The sequence below is a fragment of the Martes martes genome (genome assembly GCF_963455335.1).
Source record: "Martes martes genome assembly, chromosome: 2".
Classification (NCBI taxonomy): Eukaryota; Metazoa; Chordata; class Mammalia; order Carnivora; family Mustelidae; genus Martes; species Martes martes.
In genome coordinates, this window is record NC_137889.1 from 65,318,615 (window position 1) to 65,346,223 (window position 27,609).

General features: G+C 41.1%; 1 protein-coding gene across 2 annotated transcripts in view; it reads right to left on the bottom strand.

The window, feature by feature from the left end:
* Nucleotides 1–16,764, bottom strand: part of NR3C2 (nuclear receptor subfamily 3 group C member 2) — a 337,191-nt gene extending 320,427 nt beyond the window's left edge. The window contains exons 1-2 of one of the 2 annotated variants that reach the window (XM_080797692.1): nucleotides 16,638–16,764; nucleotides 8,915–10,673 (exon numbers count right to left, since the gene is read on the bottom strand). In XM_080797692.1, coding sequence (XP_080653818.1) covers nucleotides 8,915–10,673; nucleotides 16,638–16,743 — 1,865 coding nt within the window. In that variant the 5' untranslated portion in view covers nucleotides 16,744–16,764. Of the gene's footprint in view, nucleotides 1–8,914; nucleotides 10,674–15,955; nucleotides 16,156–16,637 lie in introns of those variants that run through there. The other variant, XM_080797693.1, reaches the window with a different exon arrangement.
* Nucleotides 16,765–27,609: the final 10,845 nt, after the last annotated feature.

Here is a 27,609-nt window from a genome sequence, read left to right on the forward strand (position 1 = left end):
GTTGGGCCTCAGTTTCCGTATCTGTACAAACAGTGACGCTGGCTGCCAGTAACTGCTGACACACACTGGTTCAATGGGGCAGTTAAATATCTGACCCTGTGGCTAACTGCAGTCTCCCTTTTATTCTCAGCATCCCAGAACACTGCCCCCATCAGGCATCTGCCCGGCTTCTTACACCTTGTAGCTCAATCAGGGTGCAGTCCCATCGCCACCCTCTTCACAGCTCACCTGTCCAACAAAATCCTTAGACTCTAATGCTGCGGCTCCTCTCTCATCCTTTCTCTTTACCACTGAACAGATGCCTCCTGCAACCCCCAAGTCTCTCCTCTTCCTTCTTAACTTACTCCTTAGCCAATCACAGTCTGATTCCCATTCCCACCACTTGACAGAATTTCTTCTTGAAAAATCACGAGCACCAACTATTCAGTCCAATTTCCAGTCCTCCTCACCCCATCATTGGGTTTTGAACCACCACCTCCTACTGAAGGAAAGGATAATGTAATAGACAAAAGGGCAGGATCTACTCCCAGCTCGGTTACCAACTGCTTTACGTGATCCTGGAAAAGGAATGTAATCTCTCTGGACCTTAGTCTTGGGGTTGGATTTATAGATAGCCTTAGAGCCCTTGTAATTTGGAAAATCTCTGACTACCGATTCTTCCCCTTGGCATCCATGACTTGGCACTATCTTGATTCTCTAAACAACTCCCTGTCTCCTTTATTAGGATGTGTTGCTCATCTCCTAAATGGGGTTCTGTTCCTCCAAAGTCCTAGCAGAATGCACTTTAAATGACACTTGAGTCATATATACAATCTCTCCATGGGCAATAGCACCCACACTGACACCCTCAACCACCACTTCTAGGAAGAGGCCTCCTAGATCTCCAGATCAACATTTCTGCCTGTAGAGAGAACTCCTCCAGTTACACGTAGTCTGGAATGGAAAACTCCTATATCCAAGACAAATCATTACTTCTTCTCCAAGGCTACTACTCTTTTTGACCTCTCCATTTCTCTTATTTCTCATCGTTACCCATGACAGTCAAACTTACAACATGTTGCGTTTTCGCTGATTTTCCACACACTTGACCCGATCCTTCCATTTCTATGGAAGTATCAAGTGCTCTCCTTTCTCTTCCTTCACACTTCACTCCTAAAACCATTTGGCAAGACACAGTGAAGTCGAGGTCCACAGTAGAGGGTAGGGTGTGGACAGCTGTCATGGCTCACAGTGGGGCACCAAGTCCAAGGGTAGCTCTGATGCCCAGCGCAAGGGTGGGGAGGAAGAGTCACACATCCATGTGTACACAAGGTCTAGTGCATAGTATCAGAACCCAAGCAGGGAGAGGATAGCCCAGCAGGGGGAGTCAGTGTTAGAGTGGAGTAAGGAGGGCCTCTGTTGGGGGAATGTGGCCCTGTGACCCAGAACACGAGTTGACCCCCAGTCATAGGCAGAAGAGTATCTGTGGGAATGGGGGCAGTCTGACTCTGCTGACGCAGCTGACTCCAGGACTGGGGCAAAAAAGTACAAGGTGGGTCTAAAGCAAGTAACTTAATGTTAACTTCTTGATTTTGATGGTTATATTGTGGCTACGTGAATGTCCTTCTTTATAATTCTTCATAATGGACTTAACTTTTTTTTAAAGTTTGTGATTATTTAAAAAAAAATTATACAAAAATCAACACCCACAAGGGCTTCTTCTGTAATCTCACATCTGTCCCTTTTTTTTCATTACTCTGGACAGAGAGTCAAGTTCCTATCCCCCTGTACTGTTGCAATAACTTCTTAACAAGGCTCCACCCCACAACCACTGCCTAATTAAGGTTTTTCCAAAGTGCACTTCAGCTCATGCCACTTCCCTGCTCCAGCATTTCAGTAGTTCCTCACTACCTCCCAAATTAAGTACAAATTTCTTAGTGTGACTTTCAAGTTCTACTCCCTTCTAGTCCCAACTAACTAACCTCTTCCAGGCTTTCTTCCCCTCAGTTCTCTGTGTGTCGCAGTCAGCCATAAAGCATGACCACATTCAGTGTTTTCTGCCAATCTCCAAGTTTTGCTCATGTGACTCGCTCCATCAGGAAATGACCACTCCTACTCTCTGCAAAAATTTTAAGACTAAGGATAGCTATCAGTTCTGACCACCACCACCCCATCTCTCCATTTTCCAAAACTTGCCTAGATAATCTTATACTGTCAGAATACCAAAGCTGACTTTGCCCATTATAAAACTTATTTCATTTTATTAGATTACAATTCTTGTTTGTATGTCTCCACAACTCCTAATCTATAAGGTGAGGATACATCCCAATGAAGGAATCCTCATTAATAAAATGAAGTCACAGCCACAGTTATGAATCCATATCACTAGTTATTAGCTCACTCTCTCTCCCTAGTGAATTTTTAAGTATTCAAATTACTTTGTGTTTCTCCTCTTTCCTTCCTTATACTACAGTTTTCTATTTCTTGCATAAATATAAGGAATGTCTACCTCTTTTCTACAAAGAAATTTTGGCCTAGGCCTCACCACTGACAATCATAAATCCAGAGGTTTCCAGACATAAATTAAGTAACAGGTGCTTATATGTAATTACACTTTAACTTCATCATTACTTTACTATATAAAGAACAAAATAAAACTCTTAAAACTGAACACAAAGCCTATACTTGACAAGTTTAAAACTAGAAATTCTAAAATTTAAGATGAAGATCTATACATTTAACATAATTTTATTTCCTTGGTTTTCACTAATAAACTTTGAAATGCAGTCCACAAAAATACACAATTTAATGGCTATATTTAAATTTAATAATGAAGCAGATATTTTTTTCTTGATTTGAATTTAGTAAAAGAAAGAAAATGATACATTATTTGGCAGAAGAGCTGAAATTTTATCAGTAGATGAGTAGTATGAAACTAAAGCAACAGTTGAAAGCCTGGAAAAAAGTATTTAAGAAAAAAGTTAGTAACATCAAAGCATTAGGGGAAGTGAATGGTTACTCCTAAATTACTTGTGATCAACATAACATCTGGTATTCCCCTAAACATCACAAGTATAGAAAAGATCAGACACATCCAGAATAGTGCAAAAGGCATCAAATCCATTAAATGCTACACCTCCAGATCCTGGGTTTTTTGTTTTGCTTTAAGATTTTATTTATTTGACAGAGAAAGAGCACAAGCAAGAAAGAGCACTAGCAACATGCAGAGGGAAGGGAGAAGCAGGCACCCTCCTGAGCAAGGAGCCCCATGTGGGGCTTGATATGGGATCCTTGATCCCAGAACCCTGGGATCATGACTTGAGCCACCCAGTTTCCCCTCCAGGTCCTAGTTTTAACATAACACTGCTGTGCATGCAAACAGCCTGAAGTTGAATAACTTGAGCTTATTTAACTGAAACCACGGCTTTTATCTCCATTTTTTAAGTATGAAGTAAACAGTTCTAAGTATACTAATACTCTAGATGATAAAAGGTGGATATATATAAACCTAGGACACTTGCGATGTTAAAAGCAAAATTTATCAAACTGTGCTGTACTTAGTGATTTATTCGTTAAAAAGCACAAGGGTTTGTTTCTTTTTTTTTTTTCAATAAAATTATCACTACTCTCACCAGAAATACTATAAATGAATGGAAGTGAATGAATCATCAGGAGAAGCAAGTCTCATTGTGAAATCATTTCTAAAAATATTATTTAGAATACTAACCGGGAGAAATTCTAGGTACACTAGCAATTTCAAAATCAAAATACTGTGAGACAAATAATAAGAAAAAGAAAGTTCCATGTTTTCACTTCCAAATGACCTCAGTAATTCTCAATGATTTATTATAGTAAACACTAATAATCAATCCAATTCCACATCCCACCCCAATCATCATTTTTTCATACTTTTCATACTTTGCATTACACAGAGATATTTAGATCTCAATGGTTTACTCATAAAGTTTGCTAAGAGACAGGGCAACTTTTGTAACTCCTTGAATTCTGAAGCTTTTGCTTTATTACAGAAGGGGAGTTTTAAAAAACTCTAGGGACAACTGAAAAAAAACTGTAGGTTGTTTACTAAATTGTTTTCTTCTTTCATGGAAAAAAATGCAGCACAGATTAAGTTATAAACACCTGACTGTCTTGAAACCTACCAGAATATGCCCTTTGAAACAGTGAACTTTATATTCAAAGGTCTAAGTCAATGTTAGCGCTGTTATGATGCTATCAAAGTGACTATGACCATCGCCATAAACATCAATGCTGTATCAACAGAAAAACGCTGCTTTCAAAAGGAAGAGTGTAAATTAAAAGAACGAGAAATTCACCATGAGTATCAAATTTTATAAAAAAGACATGATTAAAAAATACTCTGCTTTTTCAAAGTAAAATAACTCACCCCTACTCACTTTTAAAAGATAAATGACAATGACATTTTTCTATCCAAAACACCCTGGAAACTACACAGCTACACCTGTGATTCAAATATAGTTGACACCAGATCAGCAAATATGTTAAAAGATACTCTATTTTGATTTTTAACATACAGAACTCCAAGGAAACTTCACAGCCACTTAGTAGTCTGGCTGGCAGACCTCAGAGAGCACTTTTTATGAAGAAATTGAGGCCCAGAGAAGCAGTGACTCACCAAGGTCACAGTTTTGTTTGTGTCCTAGCTGACAGGGAAACTCCAATCTACATGACACAACCAGGTCCAGTGTCCATCCTCAAGGCTTTACATTCAGCTTGTCATAATTTACTTTACACTTTGGTGGCCTGGCAATTCACTCACTAGAAATGATTAACAGACAGATGGCTTTCGTCACTGCTCTCTCAGGATGCCCACAGACGGGGATGAGGATAACACACACTTCACAGCCATTACTCACTTCTATCAGCTTGAAAAATTAACTAGATGAGAATCATTCTTCTTATGTGAATAGGGTACTCCTTCCTCAGCATAATATCCAGTGAGGCTAATACAAATAAAATAATAACCTCTTTTTTCATTAACCTCCAAAGGGTGTACAGAATAAAAGAGACCAGCACCTCTCAGCTTTTGGGTCTTAGGATACCTTTCCACTCTTAAAATATACTGAGGATACCAAAAAGCTTTTTGTTTATGTGAGTTACAGCTAATGGCATTTATCACATTAGAAATTAAAACTAGTATTCATTTTAAATCATTTAAAACTAAGAAGTTGTTACATGTTAACAAAAGCATATGTTTATGAAAAAATAACTGTTTCCTAACACAAAAACTTGATTGAGGAGGGTGACACTGTTTTACATGTTTGTAAATCTATTATCTCACTTAATAGAAGACAGCTGGATTTTCATATCTACTTCTACATTCAATGTGTGGTGATAGGTTTTGGTTCAAGTGTATGAAAAAAATCTGGCTTTACGCAGGTATGTTGTTGGAAAAAGGATGAGCATTTTAATGATCATTAGAGATAAGCACAGATGTGATTCTTTAATACTATACTGAAAACTGCCTGTAAGTAATTTCTTTTTTTTTTAATTTTTTTAAAAGATTTTATTTATTTATTTGACAGACAGATCACAAGTAGGCAGAGAGAGAAGGGAGGAAGCAGGCTCCCTGCTGAGCAGAGAGCCCGATGCGGGGCTCGATCCCAGGACACCGGGATCATGACCTGAGCCGAAGGCAGCGGATTTAACCCACTGAGCCACCCAGGCGCCCCTGTAAGTAATTTCTTGAAAGTTAGTTGCAATATGGATCTGAAACCAAATTAGTGAACTTTTCATACACTATTGCATTAAAAGCCACTGGCCTATCCTCTATTTTGAATGGATCTTTTACCAATGTGTGATCTTTCAATTCACAAACCTCCCTGAAAGGGTCTCAGGAATCCCAAACACTTTGAGACCTATTAGAAAACAGCTCAGAGTTCAATCTAAAGACAAAGGTTATTATGAAACATAGGAACAGTCACACTCTATCTTGATCTTCCACAACCTGGAATTCTTTAATTTATTCCATGTCCCCTAGAACAGGGTATCATCATCCCACATTAAGATGCAGACCAAAAGGTTGGATTTTGATCCAGAAGACACTAAGATGATGAAGTATGGATGAGGTTAAATGAAAAATTCTAACATGCGCACTGAAATCTAGAAAAATATCTAAGTATCTTCCAATCCTTGAGCCTTTATTCTGAGAATAATCAAAACAAACAAGTTTGGATAATACTCACCAGAAAAAGCTGTCAAGAATCAGTAAGCTGCAAGAGACTTCATAACATTGAAGCTTTGTTATTAGAGTTTTTGGAAAACATATACTAACTAGCATAATGCCAACATGTATGTAAACAAAATGAATCCCCTCTGACTATATTAACACATGTGTAAAGAATTTTGGCATACTCCAGAAGAGACATTGAACACCTTGGTGCCCACAAATGCACAGCAGGCTCAAGGTCAGTGACTCACATTAATATGTTTAAGGCTACGGGTCACGAGAACATCGGGAGGGGCTTCAGGAATTGAGTGTAAAACCTATAGTTCAAATAGCAGAAATAGGATGCAGAACAAAACAAAGCAGAGAACTAATGATTTTATCTACTACAGCCCTACTATTGCTACCAGAAATATCATTACCCAAAGCAAGAGCCTTAAAAAAACTATAAGAGCAAATAAATATGTAGTGGCAAATGTATGATGCATGTGTAACCATAAAAAATAATAACAGAGTAGAATTTAACAAAAATTGTCGCCAAACTGTGGAAAGAACCAAGATGCCCTTCAACAGACAAATGGATAAAGAAGATATGGTCCATATATACAGTGGAGTATTATGCCTCCATCAGAAAGGATGAATACCCAACTTTTGTAGCAACATGGACGGGACTGGAGGAGATTATGCTAAGTGAAATAAGTCAAGCAGAGAGAGTCAATTATCATACGGTTTCCCTTATTTGTGGAGCATAAGGAGTAACACGGAGGACATTGGGTAAAGGAAAGGAGATGTGAGTTGGGGGAAATCGGAGGGGGAGACGAACCATGGTTTTGGAGGGGATAGGGGATGGAGGGATGGGTGAGCCTGGTGGTGGGTATTAAGGAGGGCATGTATTGCATGGAGCACTGGGTGTGGTGCATAAATAATGAATTTTAGAACACTGAAAAGAAATAAAATGAATTGAAAAAAAGAATTATCAACAAATATTTCTTTCAACTATGTATAAAATATTTCTTTAAACTATTTTGTAATTTCACATAGAGAAGAAAACAGAAAACTAAAGGATATGAAAGCTAAAAATTGTGCACACTAATCAAATGTTAACAGTAAGAGTTAAAATGTATGTAATACCTATTGCATACCAGAGGATATGCAAAATTAACTCAATTATCTTAACTATATTTGAGATGCGTAATGTCGAATTCTTTTTTCTTTTCCCTCCAGATGAGAAAACTAAAAGCCCAGAGGGGAAGGGGTATGCACAGGGACACAAAGCAATTAGGTGGCAGAGCTGGGATTTCAACCAGGGCAGCCATGCTCATACTACCAGGCTGTACTCCCTCATACTAACTCACTAAAAACATCACTTACAAAAATATCGACATCATGTGCAAAATTTCCTTCTCTAAAAGTAAAACAAAGCACTAGCAGGAGACCACATGCTGAGTTTGCTCCTGATGAAAGCCATGCTATCTTAGGCTATCTCCCATTAGGGTTCAGAATTTAAGAGATAGAGGCAGTATCAGAACATGATTGTTCATGCTATCGAGAACAGTAATAACGTATCATTTAAAGGAATGTTTGCTTCCATAAAGGCAAGAGGAGCAAGGTTTGAATCAACGACAAGGAAAAGAATGCATGAATTAAAATTTTAGCTTTTGGCTCATAAGAAAAAAGAACAGGAGGAGAAAGATGTAGAAATACACGTAAACCCCATGTTAATGGGATGAAAGTATTTCCCAAAACGTAAGTTTTTAAGGGAAAAATCCACATATTCCTAAATGCCAAGTGAAAGAACTGTATCTAGGACATCTATTCTTTATATGTTCAATAAAGGGACCATTTATCACAACCATGTAATAAAAACAGTACTGAAGCAAAGTCCAATGCAAGTATTCATTGTATAACTTAGAACCACCCTTCACAGTCATATCGAAAACCTCTTCCTTGTTTTTTTCTAAATATATACAATATGCTATAAGCAAAAAGCAAAGTCAAGAGTTATTTTACAGTAAGTAAAGTATGTCTTCTTGCAGATCTTATAAGTTATACCAACTCAAAACTGCAGTGACATATTTCACTTCCAATATGAGTAAGAAAGCAAGACTGTCCACTTAGTAATTTTAGATGTGCTGAGTCTTTAAAAGCCCTCAACAGTTAAGGAAATGATTTATTTGTATTGAAAACCATGACTGACATACAATTAACCTACTCAGAAAAGGAAAAAGAGGGTGCAGAGCTTGTGGGTAACAGATTTGGGGTCCAATTTCATATTTCATAACCAATGAAGTGATTAATAAAAGCTAAGAAAAAAGACTAAGACCACAAGAAACAAATTTAAAACAATTCTAGTGAACCAGTGTAGAGCTAAAGAAAAAAATAATCTAGCACTAGTCTGCTAAAGTAAATATAGTAACAGGCAGCAGAAAATAAACTTTTCCCAAATACCTACGACAGGCAATGTGGAAAGGGGGAGGGGATACCCACAGACACTCCTTCACAATCAATGCAAATAATTTTCAAAAAGATTTTAAGAATTTTTTGTTTCTCTACTTCAAAAAAGCAGTGACATTACCCAAACAAGGAAAGAGGGGGCACTAAATGACCATGTGGAAAACAAAAATAAAACTGTAAGCTGAAATGTGTTTAAATTTATCAACTGTGAATACTGACCTTTTCAACATTTTATAAAGCCATGATTTTCAAAAAAGGAGGAAAAAACAAACTTACCTTGTTACATTTTCTGGAATGTATTCTAGAACTGGATATCCATCACTTCTTCTAGATGACAGGTCGCCATGTGATTTCCATGACTCCACTAATGTATTAACAGGAGGAAAGGAACTCAGGTGTTGGAAAGATTGGTCTCTAGCCGATCGTGATAAAGATATTGTACCTTGAGCACCAATCCTGTAGTGAAAGGACTGTCCACCTGAATTCACACCAACAATAGCAGATGAAGGGATGCTGGCCTCTGGATAATAGCTCCCATCATCTGGTTCCTGTTTAATACCCATTGGGAATCCGCTGCCTTCACAGTTACCATCAAAGCCGGGCACAGGTGGTCCTAAGATTCCTGATAGAGAATAATAGTCTTTATCATCCATAAAGGAAAAATATGAGCCATCCATAAACGGAAATGGGTTTACCGTTGGATTCCCTTTAAAAGATGTGCCTGAACATGAATGCTTGGTTGATTCTTGTTTTATTGGTACTGAGAACGGGGAATCAGAATTTATTTTGCTATTTCCTCCCAGACATGAGCTGCTAAAAGCTCCATCCGGCTCCGGTTTTATGTACTGGACAATGCTAAGCTGGCCAGCCACACCATTGGAGATGGCATTCTCGACTTCCTCACTCTTAGGAAAAGGGCCCTCTTGAACACCTTTCTCCTGTGTGTCAGGACTAGGAGCCACATCCCGGGCTGCACTGGATCCAGCTGGGGCGCCAGAAGCAGCGTAGCTGAAGGCATTGTTTACCGGGCTACAGGTAGATCCCACGGTGCTAGCAGTTGGACTGGAAAGCGTGGATCTGTTATTTGTGTTGGAAGGGCTGGAAACGGAGCACCTTGAGTTGTTGATGTTTGCAGGGCTAGACACAGAGGATCGCAGAGTGACATTATTAGGACTGGAGACCGGAGATTTTACGCTGCAATGACTCGGAGGGCTGGATATTGGGGATTTCATGCTACTTAATGGACTTGAGAGAGGAGAGCCCACATTGCTGGCATGTGCTGGGCTGTGCGACCTGGAGCCTCGGTTTTCAACATTAGGGGAGCATGTCAAAGGAGTCCCCTGGGTGATAGGGCTGTGCACTGTGAAATTGCCAAAGCTGGCAGAGGTGGAGGACACAGAGCTGATTCCAGCAGGGCTGCAGACTGAAGAGCTCATGTTCAGAGGGCTGCAAACAGACGGGCTCTTCTCATGACACATGATAGGGCTTTTAACAATGGCACGCATGACCCCACCATTCACAGAGCTCCCAGAGTCAGGCATGAAGGATCTCAAGGGCCTGTTCACACTGCCTAGAGTGGAAGAATGATGGCCATTTTCTTTGTAAAATTTCACCAGCTGTTCAACATTTTGATAAATCTTTGCTGGACTCATGCTTCCTTGTTGGTTCTGCTGATCATAGGTGTAGTCGGCATCTCTTACAGAATCCATGTATAAACCCATGGACTCAGCCACAGTTGCTGAAAGTTCCTTAGACTCCAGCTCAGTTTTAATATCAGATGTTAAAATCCCAGACCGATTATTGTCTTGCTGAAGGCAAGGGAGTAGCTCATGTTTTTCTTTGCTGCTTCCTTGAGTACTGTTGTTTGGAATAGCACCGGAAACACAGCTTACGTTGACAATCTCCATGTAGTTATTCTCATCGGTCCTCTCTGGAGGTCCCAGGGAAGAATGTTCCACAGCCTGAGAAACTTGACCCCACCGTCTTTCCATATCTAGACCTTCAGGGAGACTGTGGTAGCCTTTGGTCTCCATAGCTAACAAATAAATTTATATTAAAAAATTGAATTAGAGTCATTTATAGCAATATTACTCTAGAAGACATTCGAAAATTCCATTTACTAAGCTATATGTACATATTCTACTTATCATAAGCAACACTTCTAGTTATATTAAAACTGTTACCTTTTTGGTACTCTTATTAACAGTTCTGACTATGATTTGTCCAGAAGCTAGACTATAAGCAGCAATCACATAAAATTATTTTGCATCTAAATAAAAGTAACATGTGGCTATAATACAGCCTTTATATTTGCACAAAATATCTACAAATATTAACTTATTTAATATTCAGAGTAATCCTGGGGACTGATGAGGCAGGCAAGGAGGAAAGGAAGGGCTTAGTGATATGGGTGACTTGCCCAAGGTCAAAGAAGTGATATGTAATGTAGCTGGGTTTAAACTAAATCTTCTGACTCCAAAACCTTTGGAGTTTTTCAAGCATATGGAAGCTGTTTTCCATATCTAACACATGGCTTTATTAAAAACAATACGGAAATACAACCAATGTTACCTTTTCTCAATATGAAATTAAAGTTATCAAGTGAATTATCACAGGAAAAATAACTTAAGAATTATTTCTTTAAAAATTATTTCTTTAAAAAATAAGATTTTCTTAAAATGGATTAGTGATAAGGATAACATAATGTCAGTACTGAAAAATAAAGATTCATGTATCCTGATTAATTAAGATGGTCCATAGCTCCATAGAGAGGCAGTATAACAACTCAGGAATGTCAGCACTAGATTCTCCGTATCTTGATGCTGGCTGGGACTTTGACATGCATCCTTACTTAGTGGTACCTCCGCTATAAAGACTTCCAGCAGAGACAGTTTTCTTTTCAACAGTAAATGGAGGAAGTCTGAGATGAGTCCTGACAATTTATGTGTTCATTCATTCGACAAATATTTACCAAGTGTGTGCTACATCCTGGGCCTGAATCTATAGTGATAAACAAAACAGGCACAGTCCTTATCCTCAGGGAGCCCACAGGTTTTTTTCTTAGATACACAACTATATCCACTGGCTCTCTATGTAAATTTATTTCATAGACAAAATAATTATAATAGGTTATATTTACATAATCCTACACAGGTTATATTTACATAATCCTACACACTACATAATTCAATGCCACATGATAAGCCTCTTATTTACCCTAATAACCCTATAAGATTCATGTAAGTATTATCCAAATGATCTGTTGGGGAAACTGAGGCACAGGCCAATAGCTATGTGGCAGAGGGAGAATTTGATCCCAGGTCTCTCTCTACACCAGGGTATCTCTGCCTGGGCACTACTGACATTTTGGGCCTGATAATTCTTTGTGGTGAAGGTCTGTCCTATGCATTGTAAGATGTTTAGCAATGTCCCTGACACCTATCCACTAGATGCAAAGCAGTACCCCATATCTGGCTGTGACAACCAAAATGTCTTCAGACATTGCCAAATGCCCCCCTGCTTTGAGAATCACCACTCTAAAGAAACTTATCTTAAAGAAAATTAATGCATTCTTAGTAAAAATGTCACTTTTACATTTTTACATTATAATATACAAAACTGCTAAAATCATTAAGTACGCATTTTTCAAATCCTTTCAGGTGTGTCGACCTGACCCAAATAAAAGTCTGATGCAGTTTCTGCAGTTCTGTACACCAATATTACTTTAGGCCTCTCATCCTTTTCACCCTTGGCCACTCACTATACCCATCTTCCCTAGCTTCCCCTCAGGAAAAGAAACTAGGAAGTCCTTCTGCTACAGAACTTCTATTAATTAACATAGAAAAATAATAGAATGGCTCTACTAAATAAACTGGCAATAGATATCACAAGGCTCTATAATGACATGTAATGCCTAAATTTTCTAACTATTGTAATTATCTCTGACTTCATTGTATTCTACACGACATTTTGAGTTCTCAGGAGGCAGAAACTTAGTCAATTTCACCACTGCATCCCAAGCAGATAACCCAGTACAAATTAAAAGATGTTAACTCTCATAATACTCAATTTTTGAACACTAAAATCTAGCATACAACCTTTTATTTAAACATTATTCTATAAATTCCTAATCACAAGTCAATCACAAAGCAGAGGAAAATAAATCAAATTACAACAGTTGAGGTGTTTATCTGATAATTCTAGCCAAAAAATTTAGTGTAGATAAAAAACAAGTTGAAATACACACACACACACACACACGTCATGAAATGGGACTTAAACTGCTAATACTGACCTCTTCTACTATACTGAAAAACCATTTACCTGTAACCACAATATTCTGTGCTTCTACTTCTACCTAAGAATACTCTGTCCTCCCCATATTAAACTTGAATAGATACACATCTAAGGTATAGATGTTTCAGGTCCAAATTCATTAAACAGCAGAAGAAACATGTCCATTCATCTTCAAAACTGAACATCTATTGTGTATTACCCCCTCCCCACCTCCTGCCCTGAACCCTGTCCATAAACCCACATTCCCTTTCTCAGTGAACCGCACCACCCTCTACCTTAATTCCAGCAGATCACCCTTGCCTGGGGACCCTTGCCAAAGGCTTCCAAAGTCTCCAGCCTCCACACCTTCCACCTACAGCTTCCTTCCTCATCTCCACTCCCCCCACCCCACCCCGACCCTAAGCAACAGTCTGAAAGGAGAATCCTACCCCCAGATCCCTCTCCAAAAATCCATTTTCCAAACATACTCTTGGAAAGGATGATCAGGTACTGCTTTTCTGAAGTTTCACAGTGTAAACCTGCATGCTGAACTCCTGAGATGTTTTACAGTGCAGAAACCTGTTACCTTTTTATTCCAGCATCCTCTAAATAACTTGGCCACTGCTCCCTTTTTGTACAACACCTACTAATATTCTAAGGGATGCCTTTCACCACCCTGCTCTAAAGCAGGAGCCAAATCTCAGACTTGTGAGGGTACATGAAGATTCGAAGAGAATCTACAGAGAAGAGAGCAGGCAAGTACAATCTTAAAGCACTCTACAAGGAAGCATCTTATCACTAACATCATGCAGCTGATCACAACTTTCCAAGTCCTATTTGGCTAGCCTCGAACTCTTAACAATAACATAAAACAGGCTGCATTTCACCACCTTATTGACAGGGCTATCATTAAAGAATTTGCAAAAAGCTTCGCTGAAATCTAAATTAGTTCTGTGTAAAGTATTGTCTTCATCTACCAACTTTAGGTGCACCTGTCAACAAAGAAAATAAAGGTTGGCAACTGTCAGGCACAAAAGAATAGAGGACTTCTAGCATCTGCATGACTTTCAATGCAAATATTTTTAAAGATCAGAGTTCTTAAAAACTTAGGAGCATTAAAATATTTTATGCTGAGTTCCCATTATTTTATCAGTCTTCTCTGTAAACAAATAGGTTAGGTTAGGCATTCATTTCCTATGTAGCCCAGGAAAAAGCCAGGTTGTCTTTTTGGAAGTGGCGTAATAACTATGGCTTAAGCAGAATTTAAGTTAACCTGAACTTACTAATAAATACTGAAAATACTAGTTGATGATTATACTCCTCATAGAACTTAATACCCAGTGGGTAAAGGGAAAGTTTTTGTTACTAAAGTATATGATGAAGCAGACACTTCATGTATACATATCTAGCTTCTATATAATCAGACTTGTCTCCCTTTCAGCAGGAACTATAAGAGGCACTCCTGGGACAAAGACAAAAACCATTATGAGCCTTTATTTTTCACGCAAATGGCCTCCCTCAAAACATAAAGGAAATTTCACAAAAGTAAGGAAAAGTGCTAATGAAAGTTCTACCTTAAGCCATTTGTATGCTCTTAAGCACTATTTTTGCAAAGGAAAAATCTGACTTTAAAATTTTATGTTTTACAGTCTATGTTAAATTGCGTTTTTCCTAAGGAAATAGTTTTTTTTTTTTTAGGAATATTAACAAAGATTCTTGCGAATTTGTATTTTGTCTGAAAACACTTTCACTTTTAATATCCCCAAAACAGTCCCACTTAAAACATATCATTTTCTATAGTTATTTCACTGTAATAGGGCATCTTAAAGACAGAACCTTAATAATTTCACAATTTTCAGTGGCTGTATCGCTATGAAAGTTTGCTGTATGTGACTATTTTTGTCATACCTACTACAGTACTATTATTATGTTCTCCTCTTTTATACACGAGGTAAATGATAGAAACCTGCCCAAGGTCACCTAAGAGAGCTGGAGAACCAGTTAGAACTGAGCACACCTGATTTCTATTCACTCACCTAATTCACTGAGCCACCTGATCCTTCCAAAATCCCCAAGCCAAACTACGTCTCCCTTAAAGGAAAAAGCTCCCCTTTATTTATTTTTTTAAACTTCTATCCTCAGGTATTTCAATGCTAGTGTGCCTTGAGCTCAAACATAAAATTAAAACTTCACAGAACTTCACAGATGGAGAATGCTGTTAACATTACTTTGTAAATACCATCAATAACAGCACCTACAGAAATGGCCATACAAATGTTAAAAAGCAATTTAAGTGCATTAGAAATTCACCGCTTTCAAAAACTTGTCTGTTATCAAACAAAAGTTTTTCTAACTTCTAGGTTATAATAAACAGTTAAAACTGATGGTGCCATAAACCATTCTGATTTAAACCCAGTCTTTTAAAATTCAGTAGGAAAAGCCATGCACCTAAATTCAGTATAGTAGGCTACGGATGACACCAAAAAAAGCTTCATCCTTTCTCTCCTGCCTTTGGAATTCCAACTGATGCCACAGAAAGCATTAGCCTCTCTCCGGAGTTTTATAAATACTAGGGAACGGGAAATGCACGGATTTCCAGAGCCCTCTTCATACAGGCTACATCAGGATCTGTATCTCCTTCAACTGCCCTTTTTCGCTACACCTCCAGCTAAGATTTGGGTGCTTCCGCAATTGATAGAGTTAAGAAATATTATTCAAACGTCCTTTAAAAATTGTAGAAGGAAAACGATCCGAAATTCATCCTTGGGGAGAGGAACGGAGGTAGACCTCCCACTGCCAAAGGCGGTTGAAAGCTGCTCGTTAGAGGGCATTTATCCAAAGTGGCCAAACTTTCCCAAAATAGTCCTCTGGCGGCCAAAGGGGGTAAAAAGTGGAAAACCAAAACAAAACAACAAGCACACAGCACCATACTGACTGTGCCTCCGGATTACGCAGCCACTTCTCCCTGCAAAGTGCACGCTCCCGCGCCGCGGCCGCAAGCCGAGTCCGGCAAGCGGCGCCCCGCGGCGCACCCCTACACACCTGCCTCGGCCGGGGTCCGTCTCTCGGCGTCTACCTGTTGCAGCGCTCGCCAACGCCACGACACCCCTGCTGCGGAGCCCCCCTAAATCCAACCACATCCAGGCCAGCGAGTGCCGCTCTCCCCGCAGCGAGAGAGCCCGAGGCAGCAACGCTCTTGCACCCAGGTGACTGCACGGGCTTCCTCCGAGCAGCCTGAAGTTGGCTTGCGTCTCCCCGGTCCAATGACACCCCGGGCGCGGAGGGGCGGAGAAGAGGGGGCAGGGCCAGGGCCAGGGCCAGGGCGGGCGAAGTGGGAAGGGAGAGAGCGAGAGAGGGCGGGCGAAAGCCCGGAGGGGGAGTGGGCCAGCTCCAGGGCCGGGGTGGTCACATGTCCAGATAAAGTTCAGGTTGCTATCCCGCCCCCCTGAGCCCTTCCTATTGGCCCGGAGGGAAGCAAGGCTCCACGCTGCACAGGTCAGGCGGGCTTCTCATTGGACAATCCCCGCTGTCAGTCACCAGGAGGGCGACATGACTGATACAAAGTTGCTGCGACACAGCCTAGACTCGGCAGCTCCCTTAAAGCCGCAGCCACGGCGGGCGCTTGGGGTGCTAGGCAGCAGCTACGACACAGGGCACTAGACACCCTCCGCACGTTGCCCCCCCGCCCCTCTCGCTCGATTGCCCCAAACTTGCTCGCGCCCACCTGACTCTCCTCCTGCCGATCTCAGGCTATCTGGAAAGAGGTGAAAAGTGTGGTGACGCGGAAGAAGTCGGTTTTTCCGAGATCCAGTCAAGGTGTTGTCCCTCATACTCTCCACCTGCAGCGCCAGGTGAGCGGCAGCCCTGGCCCAGGCACCGCCCACAGCGTCCGCGCGCAGGGGAGGACTCCTAGTGGGCTTTACCCGACCCCCGAGGTTCCTCTCCCCGCCCCTTTCCTCCGTCTTGCGAGTTACCTCTCAGCAAAGCAGCCGCAGCGTCGCTGCCAGCGAGAGAGAGGATCACGTTCCCACTCGATTTGAATTTCCTTGTTTTAACAGTGCAGCCAAAGCCCTTTAAACGCAGCCTGTCTCCCACCCACCCCCCACCACCCACCCCCCCAAAAAAAAGTGCCAGGGTCAAGAGCTGCTGCTCTCCTTTATGATTTTGTTGGTGCATTTATTAGTTTAGTATTGGATTTTTCCACTAGCTCAATTTGAAAGCTTACCATCGAGGATATTCACTTCTTTATGATGGGTGGGAGGCAGTGCCCATAATTGGGAGAAATACACAGGAGGGGAAAGGAATCAAAGTGTTTTCTAAGGATCGAGTGTCTGCAAGACACTCCAACCGCCCCCTCCTCGACTCTCCTCTCGCCCACCCAAACGCTGTAGTTACTAAGCAAAAGGAAGGGCTTCTTAACTTTGATTTCTAAGGACTTTGAGGCTCCGCGTCTGAGGCTCCGTTTTGGGCTCCCGGCTGGCCCGGAGTCAGCACCAGTGACGTACACACCTAAATCTGGTCCCCCAGCCCTCGGCGACCCGCAGCCCGGTGGTGGCAGCTGTGCAGCCTCCCGCCTCACCCTTGCCTCGCACCCGCCAAAGTCGGAGGGCGGGGGGGTGTTCACCCTGTCTGTGCCCAAAGGCCCCCTCCTCTCTTTACAGTAATTGAGCTTCGGGATTGCAGACCCCGAACCCAGGAAGACTCGAATTCGCCGCCGCTCCAGGTAGGGGAACTCCCTGGCGGCGAGGGCGACTTCGGTACTCAGTAGTCCCCTGCGCAGAGCGGCCCCCGGGACCCCGCAGCCGGGAGTCCCCGCCAAGTGTCCCAACTTTCCCGCGGGGCCCGCCGTCACGCGCGCTGTCCGGGCCAGGCGAGCAGCCTGGCATCGATCGCACCCGGCCGAGCGCAGGCGGCAGGCAGGAGCGAGGGGAGTCCCGGACCTAGCTAGCGCCGGGGCAGGCGAGGAGGCGGCGGCTCAGCCTGCGCTGACAAATTATTCATTATTAAAGGAATGGACGTGTGTCTTTTACTAAGTTTTTACCTCCTTTACGGAGGGCCGGTCTTGCCCTGGATCTCAGCTTCTTGTAAAATCTAGGTTAGATTTTGCAGGGACAGCCGCTGCGATCGCTCGCCTGCCGCCCAGCACCCCTGCCCGGAGGCGGCCCGGCGGGCACCTGGTCTCGTGCCCACAGCCCACCTCGGTTCGCCCACTCGCGCCCTCTACGCGGACCATGCCTTCCCCAGGGCCCCCTCTGCGCTCCCCGGGCCCCCTCCCGCCGCTGTCAGCGCAAAGTGACTGTCGCTGCACTCACCTTTTCTAGGACATGGTGGGGAAGCTGGGGCGCGGGGCGGGGGGTGGAGGGGGTGGGTGGGGGTGAGGGCAGCGAGACTCCCGCCGCCGCCGCCGCTGCCGCCACCACCAGCAAGTCCAATATTAGCAGATCGGCGGCAAGGATGGAGAGGATGATAATCCCGGCAGTCGCCCTACTAACGGTGGGTAGAGCTATAGACCAGTAGTGGTGTTACCCCGCAGGAGGCGGCGAGGCGGCGGCGCCAAACCGCGCAGAAGGGGACGCGGGCGCCCGCTCGCCCCCAGCAGCGGCGGCCCGGCCTCAAGCGGGCCCCTCTCCCGGGGCTGCTGGTCTCCCCGGCGTTGACAGCGGCAGCCTTGGAAGCCGGGAAGTAACGGCGGGATGATTCCGCGCCTGAGCCCCGCAGCGCGGCTCTCCGCGCCCCCTCTTCGGGCCTGGGGTGGCCGGTGACAGCTCGGGCGGCGGAGCGTGTGTGTCTGTGTGTATGTGAGGGGGCGGCCGCAGGGGGAGCCCGCGGCGCCGCGGCCCCCTCCCCGGGTCACACCCTCAGTCGCCGGAGGAGGCTGCAAAGCGTCCAGCCACCGGCTGGTGGGAAATCGGGATGGGGACGCCAGTGGCTGGTTGCCCTCTCACCCTGGCCCCTGGCAGCAGAGAGGCGGAGGGAAAAAACGAACCCCCGATGCACGTAACCCTCCCTCCACCACTTCCCACGTCCTCCCAAAGTCTGGGCCTGAGCTCGCGCCCTGGCCTCAGGTGCAGTCCCCACCCGCGGGGGGCGAGGGGAACACGGGTTGGGGACCAAGCGCGGGGGGCGGGAGTGAAAAGTTTCTTTGCCTGCTCCCTCGCCGCCCACCCAGTGAGGCTGCTCTTCTCCCCCTCTCTCGAGCTTACGGCGCCTTTGCCCCACCCCCACCGTTGCGGGGGGGGGGGCGCTGAGGAAGGACGGGTGGCTGCGCGTGGGGGCGTGTGGGGAGACTGGTGAGGAGCGGCGGCCGCGACAGGTCCCCTAGCTCTGACAGCGGCTGAGGTGCGGGCGGTGGTGCCTCGGTGGAGCAAGCTGAGGAAGGGGCGCAGCGCCAAGACCCCTCCCCCCAAGCTCGGCGAGCGCTGCGCGCCCCCGCGCCGCCCCGCGCGCCCCCGCGCCCTCGCGCCAGCCGGGGCAGACACCTACGCAGACGCGAAAGTGAAAGGGGGGGGGGGCGACCGAGCAGTGAAGGCGGGCGCACCGCGAGGGGCAGAAGGTGAAGCTGTGACCCGCGATCCCGGGATTCTCCCGCTCCCTCTGCCCTACAGAGCTGTCTGCCGAATCCCGGCTCCGGAGCCTCCCCGAAGTCCCACGTCCGCCACTCTCTGCCACACAGATTACCCCCATCAGGGGATGTGTGTGTGTGTGTGTGTGTGTGCGCGCGCGCGCGCGCGGGTTCACGCTCACTCACGTGTGTGAGATATACGTTCAGCCCAACTCTTCCACCGCACCGTTACAGTTAACCTTGGTGGAATATATTGGGGGGAGAGTCACTACCCCTTACACGCTTCCCAGCTTGTGCTCTATGATTCAGTTTTTTAAACCCCGCGAACTAACAACCCCTCCACCCCCAACCCCTTTCCAGTTTAACACTTCTTTTCGTGCCGGATCTATAGACCACCATCCTAACCGCCCCGCCCCGCCCTTTTCAGAGTTCTTTCCCATTTTCTTCCTAAATAGCTGTGAAAGTTGCTAATCTCTTCCCACACAAAACCCTGTTAAACTCGGAGCTGCCCTGTTGAAACAATCACTGCCTTTCTTCAATCACATTCCCACTGTCCGAATATCGAGCTTCCCTTTGCGTCCATCACCCACACAGCGTTGGCACTACTCAGTTCTTAGATGGCTGAGGGTGGCATTTTGGCCTTTAATAAAACAACCTTTTGCCTCAGTTCCCTTATTTGTAGGTAATGTGAAGTTCTTAAGGTATTATGTTTTAAGCAAAATCAAGAAAAAAATAATATATTTTCAAAATGAACATATTAATAATTAATTACAAGTGTCCTGACAGCAAAAACTGAATCTTGAAATGTATCAAAAATAAGATGGATTGACACTGGTGGGTTGATAAAACACACAGAAGAATGCATAGATATGTGATGAAGTATGTGTATATTGAAGTACAATACTAACAGTAGAACCTAGTTGGTGGGTATACAGGTGTTTGCTGTAAAATTTTCTCAACTTTTTGGTATACTTGAAATTTTTTATAATGAAATGTTAGAAAAAACCCTTATTTAAGGAAACCTATATTATGTAAATTCTGTTTACAAAATTAGTAAATGAGGTATCAATTATCTTTCCCCCCTTTAAAAATGATTTACCATAAACATTCTTTACCTAAAACTCTACCATGATTTTAATCAATAATTTCCATTACAGACAACTTGTCAAGGATCAGACAGGTGCAAAGATGATGCAAAGATTTCTTCCTGTGTTTTTTCTTGTCCATTCTCAAATTTTTATCTTCCCTGCCTTAAAAAACATTTGATATTATAAAATTAAGATTGAGTTTTTAAGCGTATATAAGTATTCTTTTGAAGCTTTTTCACACCAAAATAGTTGGGGGTATGGAGTAGCATATGCCCATATATAGCAGCTTCTCTTATCCTTTGGAAAGGGTATTGGGGATCCTGCAATTATTAATAGTCAAATCTTTGGGGTTATCTAAGTATTTAGCTATTTGCCCAAACATTTGAACAAGTAAGTTTTCCTCTTCTCTTTATTTTGTTGTGCCATCTGTAAGACAGGAAGTGGTCCTGTGCCACCCTAAGGGAGAACAGCTCTAGGATAAGGTCTGTGGCTCCCTCATCTGAAGAGAAGGTGACGTTTTGCTTGGAATCACCCCATAAGTGATGCCCCTGAGAGACTCCATCAAAGATGGGGATACAGGGTTTTCTAGTTGTTTGGAATGCTCTGTGCCAATGCTTGTTAATAAAGAGCTCTGTCACCTTAAAAAAGTGTACACTTAAAAATGTCATTATTTGCTTGTTTTTTAAGCTGTCTCAACAGTTTGTTCTTTTCATCCTTTTAGATAAGCATATTTTCTCTTTGCAAAAGGATGAAAAATTTTTTTAAATAAAATTAAGAAAGGAAAAGAACAGAAAAAGAACTTCATCAAATAGAGACAATTTGCAGCTGCCAAATAGTCTTAAATCTTGAAGCAGCAGCAATAGTTATCTCCCTCTTGAAAATAGATCACCCTCCGTTTATAGTCGCTATACCTTAGGACATCACCCTCCTTCATCCCATTAGTGTCAAACTCCCCGAGGTTTGCCACCATAAAATGCAAGACTCAGCGTTTGCAATTTACATGTGTGACATCACATCCTCTATTATATAACTTCAGATACAAAGCCTAATATCATCTAAGTTTGTGTTGGAAAAAAATTCTCCCTTGCTCTTTGTTTTAGCTTTAGCAGAGCCACCCTTTAGTTCCCTGATGCTAATCCCATTTCTTCAAAGAGCTGACTCTGGGGGAAGGAAAAAAGCATAGAGTTGTTTAAGCCATGAAATCATTACTCACCCCCCAAAAAAATCTTCTCAATTTTATTCTGAAATGTATTAAATACATCTCCTTTATATCTTTGTAACTAACAAGAAAGTGAAGACCATTAGGTATCATATAATTTAGTTGTATTCAATAATTTTTAAAAGTTAAAGGCTAAGCATTTGGTCATAGTTAACTTCATTAATAAGCCTAGCCATGCTGGCATTTTTTTCTTTCTAAAAAGCTAGGCTTTCTCCACACCCCCCCCCTCCGCCCCCCGCCACTGTCTCTTACCAGCTGTTGGAAAGAGTTGAGAAAGACAGAGAGAGTCAGAATGAGAGAGGAGGGGGGAATTGGAGAGAGAAGATAAATAGAGGAATAATAGAAGATAGAACTTTTTCTTTGTTTATTGCAAAACACACATGTTACAGTTTATAAACATTGCAAGCAAATAAGAAATTGTGGACCAGAAGATAAATACAAAACATATCAGGGTTTTTGTTAATATCTGAAATAGACCAAACTCAATTTTCTAGACTATTTGGGATATTTTTATTAGCTTTCATTTCTGTATTTGTTTTCCTGTTTAATCATCTATCTATCTTAATTTCATTTATAGTCATTTTAAATAAAAATACATAAACCTAATGCATTTCTATGGCCAGATTTTGAGATGACAGAGCACCCAACAGCATATGCATCACAATTAGTATGCCATATTATTAGAAGCAAATCAGATTTCACTGTGCCTACACTGCTGTTCTAAATTTAGAAATAATGTACAGTAGTTGAAAAGGGGGAGAGGAACTTAGAGCAGTATATTTTAATAAAAATAAAGATATTTTCAATTTCTTGTCTTTTTCTCTCCTTTTTTTCTTGGTTTAGTACAGGAAATTCATCACCTTTAAATAACTGTGCTAATCTTACATAAATAAATTCTTGGTTTGTTTGCACATTAGGACTATGCATTGGGGCTGTTTCTCTGATATTATGTGCAATAACAACCACAGAAAAGTGAAACAATCCAGTGGGTCAGGTGTGAGAAACATAAGAGTCTCTGTTGAACTTGATGAAAAACTCATTTAGAATTTCTCATTAGGACTTCACAGGAGCAGTTAGCTTTTCAGTAGTTGGCACTATATTTTTAGCAGCATTTTAACAGCTGTCAGTAACAACTAAGACAACATTTTGATCAACACTATTTTTTTATTCTAACAAAGATGATTGCAAAAAACCCAAAATGCTTCAGGATTTTGATGTTTAGCTATGAAAATCACAATTAAAAATATTTTTTGTGCTATAAAATGTTAATACCTCAAGGGCAGGCAATAAGTTATCCATATACAAATGAGGCCAAGTGGATTTTTAAAATTTTAATTTTCTGATGCCTAGGTACATCCAATAAAGATTATTTTATTCTTAAAAGATATGTTCAATGTCAGAAAAAGAAATGTCAGAATGAGAGAATGTGCAGTGTATCTTGTTATATATTTGCAAGTAGGTCAAGAATAGCCATATGGGCACCCAAAATGAATAAAATCTTTTCCCTAACATTAGAGTTTATAAAGGGAGGTTATCATATGTCAGATACATGACACTGGAAATAGCAGGCAGGAAAATGTAAGACACTTTATGGAGAATGTCATCTTTATTCCTAAAGATAGAGGTGAATTTGCTATGGGTAATGCATTACAAAGCAAATGAAAACTAAAATCTCTGCAAGTGTCAAATTTCCCTTTCACCCATAGTGTCCCCAAACTGAGTGATTTTTGTTCCAAGGCAAGTAGGAGTAATGGTATATTATTAAAGAAACCTACTGAATCATCTTACTCAGAGGTCATCTACTCATTTGGAGGACCTAATCCAAGTTTTGAGTTTGTCCCAACAAAGGCAGCTGAGTATTTCCCACTTCATCTAGCTGGCACAGTGGAGGAATTGATGCATTCTTATGTCAAATGATATTTTTATTATATTGCATTTGGTTTTTCTAACCCTTCTGGGGGGCACTTATCTATTAGCTCTTTCAATATGAAGCATTTTTAATTGCTTGGTAAGACTTTTTTTCAACAGACATAGGCACCTTTAGTAAAAACTGTGGTTAGATATCCTTTCCTCTTTCCCAGCCTCAACTCCTGCCAGATGCAAATCTTTTGGTGTTGACAGTTTTTCACAGAGCATTATATGGTTTTCTTGGTGGATAGATTTTGGACATTAAATGTCCATGTATAAAAATGAAACACATATAAAACTTTCTATATGGAAGGTATATGCCACATCAATTATTAATATTTAGACCACAATCTATTTTGAAGTACTTAGTGCCAATTATAGCTAGCCTTTAATATTTTATCAAAACAAGTAGACATGTTTCCATTTAAACTAGTACATTTCTTAAAAAAAAAAAAAAGCTTTTGGATGGCCTTTGCCATGCGTATAAGTAGAACCATATCCTGTAAGTAGAAGTTAAATAGACTTATGATGCCTCTGTACAATGACAGTAGGAATTGCTTTGTTATGTGAAGGACCAAATAAGCACCTAACGTTTTCAGATTTTTCTAATACATTTATGAATATGACTTTTAATCTGTTGTTTGATACAATACAAAAACATGTATTTTTATAATAATTGTATATCTCAAAAAAGAAAAAATTCCAGGAAAATTATTATTATAACTACATCATTTCAACCTATACTACTCCCTCATTCATTTATAAATTACTGTTTTTATTTCCAATTGAGTATCACATGAACTGAAGTTTTTTTGAAAATATAATTAGTTCTTAAATTATCTTTATTGTAAAAAATATGTATATATTATTGTTATAATTCAATAAAAACTTCCAAGGAACAAAACACAATATCATATGTACATATCTTTTTATTTACTCTAAGTTATTTCCATGGCACCATGAGATTATAATACTAAAATTCAACTACTAGTACATTAACAAACTATGGACTCAGGAGATAAATCAAGATTATTAATCACAGCGAGTGTACTCACTGAGAAATTTAAACAAACACTAACTTCTGCAGATAATTCAAAAAGCTCAAGGTACAAGAAAGAGCCAATGTTCAATCTTCTTGAATGAAAAATGTAAGCAAAAATTTTTAGCCTAGAGCTATATTTCACTACCCCTTTTCACAGAACCAGGAAATCAAACAGTACTGTAGAGCCAGCTTACATGGTTTAGCATTCTGACTTCATCACCTACTAACCTTATGACCCAGTGCAAATTACTTAATCTTTCTAAATTTAGGTTTCCTTATTTGTAGAATGAGATTATTGATACCATAACAGGATATGTTCTTAACATAGTACTTGGATCTAGTAAGTGCTCTCAAAAATGCTAAATATCCACCTCTGGAGGTTTGTCAAATCAAGATTGATTCTTTGGAGGATTAAAAATCTTGCTTCCAGTTCAAAGGATTTTCGAGGTCCCTTGAGAATCAGTGATTCTCCTTAAGCATTTCACACTTCAAGAATTCTCTTTCGTAAAACAGAGATTCTCAAATTTTAGTATGTATCAGAATTACCTGGAAAGCATGTTAAACAAGATTTCTAGGCCCCAACCCCAGGGTTTCTCATTCAGTAGGTTTGGGGTGGGGCCTGATAATTTGCATTTCTAGTAAGTTCCCAGGTTGTTGCTGCTGCTGCTGCTGCTGCTGATCTGGAAATTACTCTTTGAGAACCCCTGCCCTACAGTATGGTGAATGAAACAACTGGCCCCAGACTGCTCATTTTGAGGAGCTTAAGTTATCACTGGAAGGCGCTGCTGGGGTGGGGATAAGAAACAGGAAATAGGGGATAGAATAAAGGAAGTGTCAGATAGTGATAAAAAGGAGTAGGGTAGAAGTGGGCCTTCATATCACATAATTATAGTAATAATGAGACCTCTAGTTGATGTTGAGGACCTTCTCTTCCAATACACACCCCTTGGATTATATGCTGATTTTCCTAGACTTCTGGATTCCTCCCCTGAATCAGTATTTGAGAAGTACTTTATCACTTTCAGGCTCTTAAAGTACCTATTAGTTTATTATTGTATTATCTTAAGGCACTAACTAACTTTGGTTTATTTGGAGGAGATGAGAATTGATAACCCAACTGCTTTAATTACCTTTGCACACAGTTCACTGTAGTCAAGTCCAGATCACTTTTCTCTCTCTACCCTGAGTGTATCACGAAGATGCATCTATTACTCGAGTCAGATTTTAATTGATTTCTTTTTTCAGCTTTCATCCTATCAGAAGGGAACATTAGACCCATTGGCTGTGATAAGGTTTTGACAATGCCATAGTTGTCATTCTTAGTTTTTAACCAATTATCATTGGAGGAAATTTCTAATATTTTCTTCAGGAACCCAGGCCTACTGTTTATACCTATAATAACTGCATCACTTTGTTAAGAACTGATCTTGTCCACTGCAGGATTTCCCTTCCTTGAGAAGTTGAAAAATAAAATTTAGTCAAGATAGATGAAATTCCCATATTTATAGAGTTGAACCTAAAGAACAATCAATTAAAGCCAACAGGAATAAAATAATGCTGTATTCCTAGTGTTACTTAAATCAAGCTTGACCTGGAATGAGCAAGATAAAAAGGGGAGAATGGAATATGCACTTGTGAGAAAACTTGGTGTTATAGTTAGCAGTGGACTCCAACTGGAGCATTATGTCATTCATAGGTTGTGAAAAAAATTCAGAAAGAAAACCCAATGTTGTTAGCAGTTTTTGAAAGTAAGATATACACGAAAAAATTAAAGTGATTTGATTTCCTTAACCTGGTAGATAGTGACATCATACAAAACTATTAATAACAAATTAGGTAACCCATTGAGTTCATTTTATTTTTTGCTACTGTAAAAATCACTTTGAGTTTTTGACCGCTTCTTTTAAATGTTGCTATATTAATATTTAATTATCATATTATAAAGCATAACATATTTCATAAGTTTATAAATGTTTCATAAAGTATTTCAAGCATACCAAAAAAATAATCACAGGCTCCAAGGTAGTCATCACCTTTATATTATGAGGTGGGAACATTTTGTCATATTTGCTGCAGAAGTATAAAAACCTGTGGGAGGAATACATTCCTATTTCCTGATAGGGGCTACTGTTGGAGGAGGAAGCCAAAAAATATAAAGGGTAGGCTTTCATCACCTGGGGGTTTCATTCCCACTGTTACAAACCTTGGGTATTGTACTTTCTTCCCAAGAGTTTAAGAGAGAATTAGTTCTTAATATATGCAAATAACTCTCAAAGTGGGGCTCTCCTAGATAATCCCAGCTCATGGTTTCAGTTGAGGGAAGGGATTTAAAAGTCAAACTATTCTCTCTGAGATCCTCAAGAATGAAAATGACTTCAGGGCAATGAGAACTGCCCAGCTAGGAGACTATGGAACCTTGGAACAGAGCAATTCAAATTCAGTTCTTTTCAAAGCTACGGCTTATGGGTCACTTTCTAATCATCTTTTTCTTAGCCCAATTAATTCCAGTCACCTTTTTCTCAATGAAATGCAGGATTCATATAAGCCACTGCTTGTTGATTTAAGTTATTACCAGAACTATTCTGATTGGTTGGCCTATGTTATATGAATTGCTAAATATTTTGACTCCAATCCTAGAGAAAAGTGTTCAGTCCAAATTGGACAGATATCTTAGTTTGTTTGGATTTCTAAAACAAAATACTACAGACTGTTTAGTTTATAAACAGCAGAAATTTATATCTCACAGTTCTGGAGGCTGGAAATTCAAGATCAGGGTGCTAAAATGGTCGTGTGGACCCTCTTCTGGGTCACAGGCTTCTTGTTTTATCCTCACATGGTGGAAGATGTCAAGGCACCTCTTTTATAAAGGTAGTATTT